General features: G+C 32.0%; 1 protein-coding gene across 3 annotated transcripts in view; it reads right to left on the reverse strand.

Annotated features, from left to right (window-relative positions):
* Positions 1 to 922: 922 nt before the first annotated feature.
* The window catches only part of LOC118180751 (zinc finger protein 277), a 79,239-nt gene continuing 66,332 nt past the window's right edge, over positions 923 to 13,829 (reverse strand). Inside the window, exons 10-12 of one of the 3 annotated variants that reach the window (XM_085825558.1) lie at positions 5,407 to 5,499; positions 2,707 to 2,831; positions 923 to 1,220 (exon numbers count right to left, since the gene is read on the reverse strand). In XM_085825558.1, the coding sequence (XP_085681684.1) occupies positions 1,058 to 1,220; positions 2,707 to 2,831; positions 5,407 to 5,499 (381 nt within the window). In that variant the 3' untranslated portion in view covers positions 923 to 1,057. Of the gene's footprint in view, positions 1,221 to 2,703; positions 2,832 to 3,108; positions 3,293 to 5,406; positions 5,500 to 13,829 lie in introns of those variants that run through there. The other 2 variants (XR_015043550.1, XM_085825562.1) reach the window with 2 other exon arrangements.

Here is a 13,829-nt window from a genome sequence, read left to right on the forward strand (position 1 = left end):
ATGCCCCTTTTTCCCTCTTGGATACATATTTTCTGACCCTCAGTGTGTATGAAATTTTATATGTTTACTAATGGAAAAACAATATAGTTTTTGAATGCAGTTTGAAATCTGAGGGTGCATAGCTTCTTTAGCAACGAAAACAAAAGTCCTGAAAACAGACTTTTGTTTGGAAATTCCATGGAATTTTCTTCTACACTATACCAGGCTACGAAATTTTTTATTCATCATCTGAAAGCATGTTTCATTATAAATAAAACAAATTACAATTCATTTCTTGATGATTATTCATTGCATGGATGTGAAGCAATTGTGTAAATATATTTAATTTTTGCTATCATTACTGCACTGCGGAAGGTGTTTAAATGTTTTATCACAAAAAGAAAAACTTGGTTATTCAAACTTTTTAATAGAATATAAAAATTGATTCAAGTTACTGATTTTCTTCCACGTGGCAAAAAGATTACAAACTAGTGCAATTATGAACATTTGCAGCATAACTCTGATTAGTAAAAGATATTTCTAATGTCATATATTACACAGTTCGGTACATAAACATCCTTTAATAGTAATAAAAACAATTCGGCTTTATCTATTTTTGCATTGCTTTATAATGGAACTAATGCAAAATTGCCCTAGCTATAGAAAAATTAGTTTATTAGGAGAGAAGTCTGAAATATTTAATAGGCTAGAAGATAAACTAATAGTGTATTTTAAGCTTGTGCAGCCTCTCTTTGTTGAAATTTGTACTCAAATAAATGTAAGATCAATCTAGATTGAAAATTGAAATTGCTTCTGTCTATAACAGGACATACCTCAAAACTTAAATAACATAAATTAAAAGAATTAATCCCTATTCAAAAATGCAGAAAACCAAATTTAAAAGAAAAGAACACATGTGACTTTCATACATGAAGCACAGGCATAAAACAAAAAATACAATTTTATTAAAACAGTTTATATATATAAATAAATAACAGACATTATGTATACAGCTTGCTTTTAATTATAACATAAAAATTAGTTTAAATATATTACATCACTAAGAAATTTTTTTTACTTATATAAGATTCTTTCTAAAATTCTCATCATAAAGCAAAGTTGAAGATGGCATGACAGTTTCTTCTGGATAAACTAAATGCTCTTCCTGACATTCAGAATTATCATCATCATCATCAAGTGCACACAGCAAATTGTCATTTTCAAATGTTGAAAAATAATACCTAAATAAAATGTACGCAAGTCATTAAAATCTAAATTCTGGATAGGAAACATGAAATGACAAATGATCAAACAACTTTACAACTTAACATTTATAACTTGATACACTGAAGGAAATAGCTACAAATTTTATCATAAATATTGCAATACATTCTTTAAAAAATAACACATTATATTATATATTCCAATATAAAATATCAATGAATTAAATTTATAAACCTTGCAAAAATGAGCAGGCATAATTATGACAATTTTCAAGATCGTAAAAAATTATTACAAAGCACCACTTTACTTGAATTAATTTAAAATAGTAACTAAATGTATTTTGAAATAAACAATTTCTGAAAGACATACTATTATAAACTTGACTATTAAAAAGCTGAGAAAACAAAATGAATGAAACTTAAAGCCTTTTCTCAATGTAGGGAGATAATGAAAAATATATTATTTTTCAGTTCAAAAGATTGTAGTAAGAGTTTTACTAGATAAGGTTTATTTTTTTTTTTATTTATTTATTTTTTTTATTTTTTATTAAGCATTATTTTGTACCTCCACAATGCATTTAGTTTATTCATATTGCAATCAAATGCATTTAGTTCTTATTTGCACTTCCACCCTAATCAAAAAAGGTATTTTCAACCGATCCTTAGCCCTTTCTAGATTCCATTACAGACAGAAACATTCCTAATATGCTTTATAATTACAGCAGCAACACCATGGAAATCACAATCCCACATGTGTTACTCTGCTGCTAAAATATGCAGTATACACGTTTCCTAAATATGCACGATAATATTAATTTCAAACGTAAATTTTTATTTGGATCTTTTCCACTATGAAATTTGCTAAATTGCTGGTTGATTGCATCAAAAAGTATTTGGAATGCAAATATTTACTTAATGCAGTGTTTGCTTTTATCAATTTAGATTATAACACTAAGCTTTATTACAACTATAAAATTACAATATATATATGTTATAATAAAAGCAAAGGAAATGACGGAACACTGTAGATGCGTGCTTAGATCCATATTGAAGAAGAATTTTGATTGCGTAGTATTTAAAGAACTTGGCAGTCGAGGCAGTTTTAATTCCATTTTTATTTCCAATGGACATATGTGGCCACAGATCACTTGGCACTAGTCGTGTCTTTCCACAGAAGATTTACATTTTTGATATTGTTGAGATAGAAAGCAAGCCAGCGATATTACATCTCAGCACAGTAGAGAGCAAAAGCTGAAGTGCGTAGTTATGAAAGATGGAAGCATGCGAAGAGAAAAGTTTTGGTTTACAATTCGGTGATTGGTCGCCAAGAGGCATCTGGTATTAACGGTTACGTAAGATCGCATGATTAATTTGAATGACGCAATGCAGAGAAGTTATTACGATTTTAGAATAGAGGAAGAATTAATGTTTATACTTATAGTTATATTATAATTCTGATTCATATAATTTTATCTTACATATATATTAAGATACAAATACTTACAATGGCTGATTCCACTTAGCAGGATCTGGAAGAATGGATATATGGCCGCTTTCCACCATATGTTTCAATAACTCATTGTGAAAGTTAAACTTCAGATCACAATTGATGCATTCTTTTTCATAAACCTTAAAAAAAAAAAAAAAAAAAAAAAAAAAAAAAAAAAAAAAATCTTTTCTTTTCTTTCTTTCTTTTTTTTTTATTGAAGAAAAGTGTATTTCTTTAGAGCATTTCACACAGACAATAACACATGGCTTATTCATAATTATCAAATTGCATGGAAATGTAATATATGACAAAAAAATAAAGGAGTATACTTATTCCCCTATGCAATACATGGTGTGATTAAAAGAAAATTACAAAATAACATAGCAAATCAGACATACAACAAAGATAAAAACTCACTTAGGTTACATAGGGTTGCATCCACTAGAGGTTGCTATAGCCATAAGAGGGCATTGTTATACAAACACATGCTGAGCAAATGGAGGTTGTCTTCATTCAAGCTGTGGATGTGTTGAGAGTAACATGGCTAATTACATGTACCAGAAAATGGCTGACATTCATTTGATTTATGTGGCATGGCCAACTGCAATAGAGGAGAAGCCATGAGAATATATTGCAAGAAATACCCTGACAGAAAGATGCCTTGCCACTATGCACAACGACTGTGCGAAACGAGCTCAATTGACATGCACAAGCCAAATGTTGGTCGCCAAGAAACAACTTGGACAGTTTTTTCAGAATAAAGCATTCTCGAAAACTGCAGCATAATCCTTCAACACGTATACAAGTTGTATCCTGGGACATCCATATCCTCCAACCTACTGTCTGTCGCTTTTTACACGCCGAAGGACTGCATCCTTTTCATTCACAACACGTTTAGGCATTGCAACTGGAAGACTATAACAAATGCATGAAATTTGCATGGTAGTTTTTGCAAGAAAATACTGCAGACTGGAACTTCACAGCAAATTTTCTTTTCACTATGAGGATACGTTCTTAGTAGAGCATGCGATGAATGTTCGTAACTTGCATACTTGGGTGGATGGAAAACCATATGCTATGTGTATGCATGCCTCACAACACAAATTTCTCTCAATGTGTGGGCTGGCATTTTAGGAAACTGTTTACTTGGTTCATATATTCTCTCAGGAAGACTTAATGGTTGCATTCTTGCAAGAGGTTCTGCCAGACATGCTAAATGATGTTCGTATGCCTATTTGTCAATGCATTTGATTTTAGGACAGTTGGAGCTCTGCACGTTTCAGCAGACAAATCAAAACACATCTGCAGGAAACTTTTTCCAGGCATTGGATTGGTTGCAGTGGATCAACTGCATGGCCACCTTGATCACCAGATCTGTCTCCAACTGATTTTTTCTTCAGGAGTTTTTTTTAAAAGAACTTAATGAGACACCTGTATCATTGTCAGAAGACTTAGTAGGAAGAATTGTTGGTGATATACCAGGTATATTTGAGAAGGTGTGCCATTTAAAGCAACGGCACACTTTATCTTAGGTATGTCTTAGGCATGTCTCAATGCATCTAGAAAAAAATCTGAACATCTCCTGTAGTGGTCATACATTTGTAACATGTGACTAATATAAATAAATGATGAGACGATTTTGTTTTTCATCTTTATATTATGTACTATTTTAAATGCCGTCTAGTGGCTCCGCATAGCATTCGCGACCCCATGTTATTTTTAATCCTTGTTGTATGCCTGATTTGCCACATCATTTTGTAAATATTTTTTTGTATCATCCCATATAAATAGAAGAAAGTAATAAAAAAAATCTAGGAACATGCTTGGATAGAAGTATGTTTTTAACATTAATTTCTGATATAAATAGTCTGCAGAAGTTCCAGTCTGCAGTTTTTTTCAACTGTATCACACATCAAAGGGAAAGATTATATTCATGCATTCACTTATGTTCAGAACATTATCTGAATATAACTATTCTTCATCGGTGGATTAGTAAAAGCTCAAGAAATGGCCATCTGATTTCACACAAGATTTCAGGTCTTCAGATATGATTCTGTATGATTTTGTCTCCTTCCAAAAAATTTTTAAATACACTATGTAGCATGTAATGGATAAGAGCATAAATACAAATACTACTTATATAATGCTCTTATCACTATAAGATCTTAAACAACTATCCAAGGCATGCTGAACATAATAATTGTTTATGGGCTTTTGAAAATATAAAATTCATTCCCCCCCTTTATATAATTTACAGATGGAAGTTAAGATTCCATTTTACCTTGAAGAACACAATATTAAACATAAAATAAAAATTTCCATTTAAAAATAGTTATTTTGTATATTCTTTCATTAATAAAACGGAATCGCACTAAATTTACATTTCATTACTAATAATAACTAAACATATTTGTTACTTTATCAACTATAAGATTAATTTTTTAATAAAGCAATTTACATGTGCTACACAATAGCAATGCCCATGAAGGAAAGGGAAGAAGAAAATTATCTTCAGATTATGTTACACAGTAATATACTGAAAGCATCCAGTATTTGTAAAATTTATAGAGATAAAGTTATGTAGTTGACAAGATGAACAGACACTAAATACACAATACTGAAAAAAAAATATCAATTTTGCAATTTACCAAAGATAATAAGATAGTACCAAAGATAATGTGCTTATTATCAATAGTAGAAAATAAAATTACTCACTTTTCTCCTTATGTAGTTAATTAATTTTATTTGAGCATAAAAGTTCAAGTGATATTTTTCTTTCAACAGCAAGAAGTCAAAATTGTGGTTTTTCTGTAAATTATAAAATAATAATGATACAAATGCAGTTGTAAGTCCAAAGATAAACATGTTCATGTGTAGATGAAAGACTAACAACAAGATTTAAACAATAGCTCCTTACAAAAGCAAGGTTTATAAATTCATGCTTCCATTCTGTGATTTTTTATGCGAGTTGTTGAAATTTTATGCAAGTTGTCTGAGCAATGTTTGTAAATCTTATACAGTACAATGTCCGGACGTCCATTATCCGGAATGATCTATAATCTGGACTTCAAAGCCACAAATTTACGCATGCGCGTAAAGTGTTTACCCATGTGCGCTTCCGATAGTGAAGAAAGTGAGAGAGGTTACTGAAAATGATAAAATTGCGATTGACAAGTTGGTATTCTCGACACATCAATTACAGGACTTCAACAGTGGAACAACAGTGTAACTGAACAAGAAATTATAGAATTATAGTTAATATTATAGAAATTATAGTTTATAGAATTAAAGAGAAGGTATTAGCACAAAAAACGAAGCAACTTAAACAACTTACATTGAAAGAAATGTTTAATAAAGTAAATAAATAAATATTAAGTTTTTTTTTGTAAATTATGATACCCTTTAGATCATAATTGCTCTTTATTTCATAAATTACAGTTTCATATTTTTAATTGTATAATTTCTGCATGCCATCTTACCAGATTTAAATTGATGATCTATAATCCAGAATCGCTGAAGTCCCAATGAGTCTGGATTAAGGACTTTGTACTGTATATGTTATCAGACATAACTTGTTGGCTCAAATCCCAAACAAAGAAAAATCCTTACAAATCTCAAAGTTATAGATATATTATTACTTTTCTGACCTCAATTATATCAACTGATATTACTTACAAGTCAAGCTATAAAATCAACCTCTTGACGAGGAAATGAACTAAAAATATTACTGCATCAATGAAATTTTCAGCAAACTAATAAATGAAGCACATTTGCACACATTACCCATACTTAAAATCAAGCAAAACTTAACATCAAATTCATAGCAAAGTAAATAAATAATAAAATAAACATGGCTTTTCTTTCTTTTTTTGGTTTGTTTTAGTAATAATAAGTCTTGAGGGAAAAATATTACTCTTAGAATTCATCAAGCCACATTTTCAGCTCCACATCAATGTTGAAGAAGTGTTTCACAAACAGTCAGAAAATAGTGAAAAAATAAGTAAGTCATATGAAATTTAGATAAATATGGTGAGTGTTTAGGGGTTGCTTTTATCCATAACAGTACATAATTTATTTACACATTATATAATCTGTAATATATAAATAGCAAAATCACACATTAAAAATAAATTGCTCAATCATAAAAATACATTAAGCGTATAGTCAGTAATCTATGTTTCTCATTAACAAATGCATGAGCAATACCATAAACATATTGTTCTTTTGTTTTTGTTTTTAAAGTAAGTTCTTTGTTTTACATGTTGATTTAATTTTTCATAATCAAATAAATTTATTCTCCAAATAGAACTGCTTAAAGATACATGTAAATTGTTAACCATATACTTTTGCTAACTATATATTCCTGCTTATTGGAGTGTCTGATAAAGTCATTATAAGTTTCAACATGAATGCAGGTGCTCATTTCAAATATATACAGCTGTCTTTATTACTGCATTTATAAACAGCTGTTCTTCTAAATTAAATGAAACAAGTGTGTTTTATGTGTTGGGATGTAATGTAGCAGGCCTCCACGTGGTTAATCCTAGGTAACGCAAAATCTGCTATTGTGACTACTGCTCTCCTCGAATCTTCTTTTGTGATGCAATCGAACTTTAGTACCAACCATCCTTCTAAGGATTTGCAATGACTGAGAGTTCTCTAGTGGAATGCTGGTGGCATTTCTCATGGAAAAAGAATCAATTGCTGACTATTCTAAACTCTTGTGATATAGATGTTTTTATTATTGTTGAGGCTAATTTGTCGAATGAATCACTGAAATACCACACTTTTGACCTTATTATCTTAGAATTCTTCCCAAATTGGAAAGAATCGTTAGTGGTATTTTGGTTGGTGTAAAGAATAGCCTGATTTCTGATTTTCATGAAGTTAGTAATTTCTCCTCATACAATGGAGCTGAAATGTGCGGAAATGGAAGAAACATTTTAAAATTTATGATTGCTACAGTCCATCCAGTAACACCAAACTTGACTTCAGCTTCTTGACTCTCTCCAGTAAAATAATTCTTTGTGACAATTTTAATGCCAATAGTCAACTCTGGGATTATAAAGACACAAATTTTGCTGGATTGATGATGGAAGATCTTTTGCATTCTGATAAACTGGAGCCTCTGTATAATGATTCAGACGTCCCAACCTAGGGAGTGGGATCAATCCAGACTTCACTTTAGCTTCTGCAGACATTTCCAATGTTGCTGAGATAGAAGTAATTTATGATCCTGGCTCTTAACATCACATAATTGTTACTCAATTTTACCACTAAGAAATTACAAAGGAATTCCGTTAGACACAGATGGAATTTTACTAAAGCTAATTGGAATGCCTTTACTGTAGATCTTGAATCTATTTTTGGATCTACTTCTAGTTTCTGTGAAGCAGGAGAGAATATTGATTGTGCCTTTTCTAGATTTACTAATATTGTTTTTGATATTGCATAAAAGTGGATACCGAGAGGCAAGCAATTTATCTACAAACCTTTCTGGAATGAAAGTCTTGCCATTCTTAAAGAAAAATCTTCTATGGCTCGTACTGCTGCTGAACATTCAGGAGTCCTGAGGACATTCAATTCTTTAGAATCCTTCGAAAGGAAATTCTTTCTGCTAAAAGAAACTGTTTCAATGATTTTGTTTCTAAAACTGACTATAGGAAGAATGGCAAAAGAGTTTACAATTATGTGAGCAAATTACAGAATAAAAAGATTGCATCTACTAGAGAGCCACTGAAAATTGGTAGTTGCGTTTTAACTGATGACAGAGATATTTCCAACACTTTTAATTCTTCTAAACAACGGTTGAGGAGAGACCTCAATACCCAACAGAGATTTATTAGACAGGAACTTTGTCACTCTGCCTTTTCCCTAAATTGCGGACACAAGATTTTTTATCAAGACTTTAATAAGGCAGAACTTATAGAAGCTATCAGACGTGTCAGGAGTGGCAAAAGCCCTGGTCCAGATAATTTCCACCCTGATTTCCTGAGGCACTTTGGGAGAAATGCATTCTCTGTATTATTGGAGCTCTACAACTATAATTGGCACACTGGTGTTCCAGTGATTTGGAATGAGGCGATCATCGTTCCTATACTTAAAAGTAATAAACTTCTGGATAATTTAAATAATTATTGACCCATTTTTTTAACTAGCATTTTATTCAAGGTCATGGAAAGAAAGATTGCATCTCATCTGAGTTAGTTTTTTGAGTCTAATAACTTTATATCTCTAACTCAGGACGGATTTAGAAAATTGATGTCCACAAACCATTAAGTTATCTTGCTGGGTCAGTCCATAAAGGAGGCTCTGGATCAGAGATGCTCTGTTTTGGTTGTGTTTGTGGACTTTGAAGCTGCTTTTGATAAAGTTTCACAACTCAAATGTATCCAGAAATTACAAAACCTGGGTGTATGCAGTAACATGCTTTCTTGGATCAGGAGGTTTCTTTCAGAACATTTCTGCACCACTTGTTTTGGTGATTCTGTGCCCAACTTTAAACAGAGTGAAACTGGCTTACAACAGAGCATGGTGATCAGACCCATTTTATTTAATATTTTTATTGATGACCTACTGAGTATCTTGACTTCTGATGGATTGCCTAATGCTGCCCTTTTTGCAGATGATCTTGCTATTTGGTGCTATGCAACTAAAGGTGATCAATACAAGCTAAATACTGTTCTGAAGTCTCTTGAGAAGCTGCAGAGCTGGAGTTTTGAGAATAATATGACTATAAACTTTGGGAAAACTACTAGTCAGTATTTTACTTTAAATAGACAGCTTTTCACTTCTGATCTTGTTTACAGAGGTTCTCCCTTGCAGCATAATGATGTTTCAACTTATCTGGGTTGCATCTTTGATAACAAATTGAAATGGACTAAGCATTTTGAATACCTCATCTCAAAAGCCAGGAAGAGACTCTCAATTCTTAAAAGATTAGTTGGTGCTAAATGGGGATGTGGCAGAGCTACCCTTAACACTATTTATAAGACTTATGTCCAGCCAGCTTTATATTATTGCAATGAAGTGCTGGTCTCTACCTCGGATAGTCTTTGGTATGCTTGATATATTTTCCAAAACCAGGCTTTGTGTTTGATCACTGGAGGTGTTAAAATTACTCCCGTACTTGCTAAGCATTTGCTTTGTGACTTACAGCCAATGACTAACCTGGTTCTTTATAATAGACTCCCAAATATTTCTTTTTGGCATGATTACAATTGTAACAGAGTACACAATCTAAAGACTCAGAAGGGCTTCATTCAATGCGTCCAGGAGAACACTCAATACAATGCCATTAACAACAAGGCCTACGAATTGTTAACTCATATAAATCCACTGGAGCTTATAGTTCTCAATGTCAGATTGGACTTGTCTTTGAATGTGAGGAAAAATGACTTATGCACAACTGCTCGTTGTGCCATCTCTTTGGAAATCATTAATAGTTGCTATTCTCCTGGTGAGTGGCTTCATATTTACACTGATGGTTCCTTTTTGGATTTCACCCAAGCCACTGGTGATGGCATCTTCTGTGATCTGTTTTCCTTTTACCTACATGCTGGCTCTCATTACAACCCATTTTGAATGGTGAAGTCGAGGCCCACCACTTAGCTCTTCAACAGCTTTCTGCCCATCTCACTCCTCTTGATAAGGCTGTAATTTTATCTGACTCAAGTTCTGCTCTTCAAGCCTTAGCAAGTAACCTAGGAAAACAACGTGTTTGTGTCCAGAGCTGCAGGGAGCAGTTGAGCAGAATTCAGACAGCTTTCCAGTGAGTGCCATCACATTGTGGCCTATGGAGAAATGAGATGGCAGACCTTTTGGCAAAAAAGGGTACAGACATTCTCTAATGGTGTTCCAGAGACCTATCTCTTCATTCTGTAAACTTGAAATTAACAGGGTTTATAAAAAATCCTTTCGTAATGCTGCTGTTAGTGCTACTGAAAATAAGTCACGGAGGGTGCTATTAAAAGCCGACTGTGTCTCAGACTCTCCTCGTGCTACAGCAGTGGCTGAGTTTAGACTACTGACTGGGCATGACTGCCTTGGTGCTCATTTGTTTCATTTTAATCTGACTGCCTCTCCTTTATGTGCTTTGTGTGACTTTGAACAAGTCATGGATGCTGCTCATCTAGACTTGTACTCTGCACTTAACAGTTTGAACAGTATTGCAGAGCTTGTTGTCTAATGACCTGATGGTCAATGGCCAGGTATTTGATAAAAATAAAAATGTGTCTTATGTCATTATTGAGATGCAATCATGTAAACATGGCTACCGATACGGTTCCTTTACAACACTGTACTTTGTATGAGTTTGAACAAGGAATAAATGCAACAGAAGCATGTTGAAATTTAGAGACAATTTTTGGTGGAAGTGCAGTTTTGGACGGAACGTGCAGAAGATGGTTAGAAAAATTTGAAGCAAATCAGTTCGACTTGATAAGCAGACCGGGTGACTATCTTTGATCGATGATGACATTGTGAAGACCATTATAGAGCAAAATCCTTCTTTGACAATACTGTAAATTGTGGAAAAACTTAAAATCAGCACAAGAGACAATTTCAGACCATATTCTGAAGGCTTATAAATATTCCAAATGGGTGCCTCATTAGTAAAATGAGAAAAATTTGTATGATCAAGTCATCTTATGCACACCTATGCTTGGAATAAAAATGAATAGTTTTTGGATCAGGTAATAACTGGCGAAACCGTTTGGATTACCTACTACAATAGAGTTATGAAAAGAGTATACTGTGGGCCGAGTCAACCTGTCCCCTTCACCTGTAAACCCAGTTTGAGCCTGAATAAGATGCTTCATATATGGTGGGACATCCAATGACCAATACATTACAAACTCTAGAAGGCTAAAAAGAAGCTCAGTTTGGAGAGAAACTGTCAGTAAATGCATGATTTAAACAAAGCATTCAAAGAAAATGAATAGGTTTTAAAGAGGAAGTATATCACACTGCATCAGATAATGCCAGATGACATGTTCCTTTGGTGACTTGTCAGAAAATCCCAGAGCCAGGTCAGGAAATTCTGCCGTGTCCAACGTGCTCCCCCAACCTAGCACACTTTGATTATGACTTGTTTCTCTCCACACAAAATTTTTTGAAGGGATAAATTTAAAACTGAATCAGATGCCAACCAAGAACTATTTGAGTTCTTCACCTCTAACGACAAGACATTTTTCAAAAATGGTATCTACAATTTACTTTCACCCTGGCAAAAAAGTCATAAGTAACACTAAATTTCACAGTAGAATGAAAGGTATAAAGAATGTATTATTTTCTTTCATTTCCAACACAGACAGAATTTTTCTGACAGACTTCATAATAAGAGTTATTTCTCCTCCCTCTTTTTTTTTTAAACTGCCATTAGATTAATTTGCTTTCATGCAAATCAGGTAGGCTGCCTTTATGTGGGATGCCTAGTATAATATATCATGTTAAAAAATGAATAATACTTTTTGTTTTAAAATAACAAGCAAGGAAGTAAAAGAAAAATGTGTATGCACGTTTCTTATGTGTACTTGTGCATATTTGCACAAATATACACGTGAATAGAAAATTCTGGATAATAAGTTGAAATTCCCAAGTGCTATTGGTAACAATTATATAGTCAAAATATGCACATATTTCTGATTTTAGATAACTTTTTAAATAAAACTTTAATTTAACAAGGTTATGAAAAAAATCCATTTAATTTTTTATATGACTCATTTTAATATTAATCAAACAGCCCCCTTTAAAAATCTTTATTTGAATTTATTTCTGAAAACATATTCCGCTTCAGGAAAAATGTGCATTTTTACCAAAGATACCACCTTTATGGTAAGATTTCTCAAGGTAATTTTAATTTCAAAAATGTAAAATGGCAACACTGAGTTCCTTTTTTTTTTTTTTTTTTTTAAGATACAACTACTATTTGACATTTCGTGTTTAAAATTTAATGAATTTTAATTAAAGTTTATTAACATAATGATCTGGTACTTAAAAAAAATTCAGCAAGCGACGAAAAATTGCACATTTTTATTTTTTACCACCTGAGTAACTTCAATTCAAATATGTTTCAAAAGCCTTATTACAATGTCAAAAATCTGAACTGTGTGAAAGCAGAAAAATATATTTATCTTTTTATCTATTAAAAGTAATAATAGGAAATTAATTGGTTAATTGATTATGGCAAAGTACATGAATCTTTATGCAGGCCAATTTATTTTATATAGTCATTTTAATATGATTAGTTTGAAGAAGCATTATTATTTGTAATGAGTTTTTATATTTGCAGTCAATCTACTATTTTTATATGTACACTACATTCTTTTACATACTTGTTTAACCTTTTTTCAGGAGGTATATCACACATAAGAGAATAGGGGTATTAAGTAATATGGTGAGTTCAAGTGGCAGTACTAAATTTTCACATCTGGAACCAAACTTTTGTTTTCTTCACATTCACAGCATCTTTAAGCATCTTAAGCAAGAGATAATTAAGAAAGACAATGACACCAGAGTCATACGATAATACCATAGAGATTAAATCAAGAATTTGGTTTCCAGTTACTAGAAAATTTAGATGATGGGTAACATTTTCCAAAGTATTAGGAAGAACAATTAATAAAAGAGTTAAGGAAATACAATTTTTAGTTGTAATATTCAGCAAGTATTGAAGATTTCCATTCTCACCACATAAGCAAAAAAATAAATCTTGCATTTACTTTCCTCTGATTAATAAAAAGAATATATATTATATACATAGCAGTAAATATAAATAAAATTAAATTAAAAAAAAAACTGAAAGGTTTCAAATTTTACACTACTCCCAAAAGGGCTTTTTTCTAATGTTTTGTGTGTTAACTCTATTTATTAAATATCATGCTCTTTGCACCTGAACCACATAAAATTCAATTCAAAAGCAATATCACAAAATATTTAAAAACAACATATCTTTAGAATTTTCAATACACAGTCTCACGTACTGGAGACAAAAAAAATCCCCCCCTACAGTGTTTCCATTGTTCGCTTTGAAATAATTGAGTTTGATAATAAAACATTTGTTAAAGTTTTACAAAATTTGAAATAAATAATAAAACAGATTTGAAATTCAAAATTGGCTTCCAAGTCCCCATGTTCGG

Source organism: Stegodyphus dumicola, chromosome 1 (genome assembly GCF_044657685.1).
Source record: "Stegodyphus dumicola isolate Sdum_Otavi_A_Nest chromosome 1, ASM4465768v1".
Lineage (NCBI taxonomy): Eukaryota > Metazoa > Arthropoda > Arachnida > Araneae > Eresidae > Stegodyphus > Stegodyphus dumicola.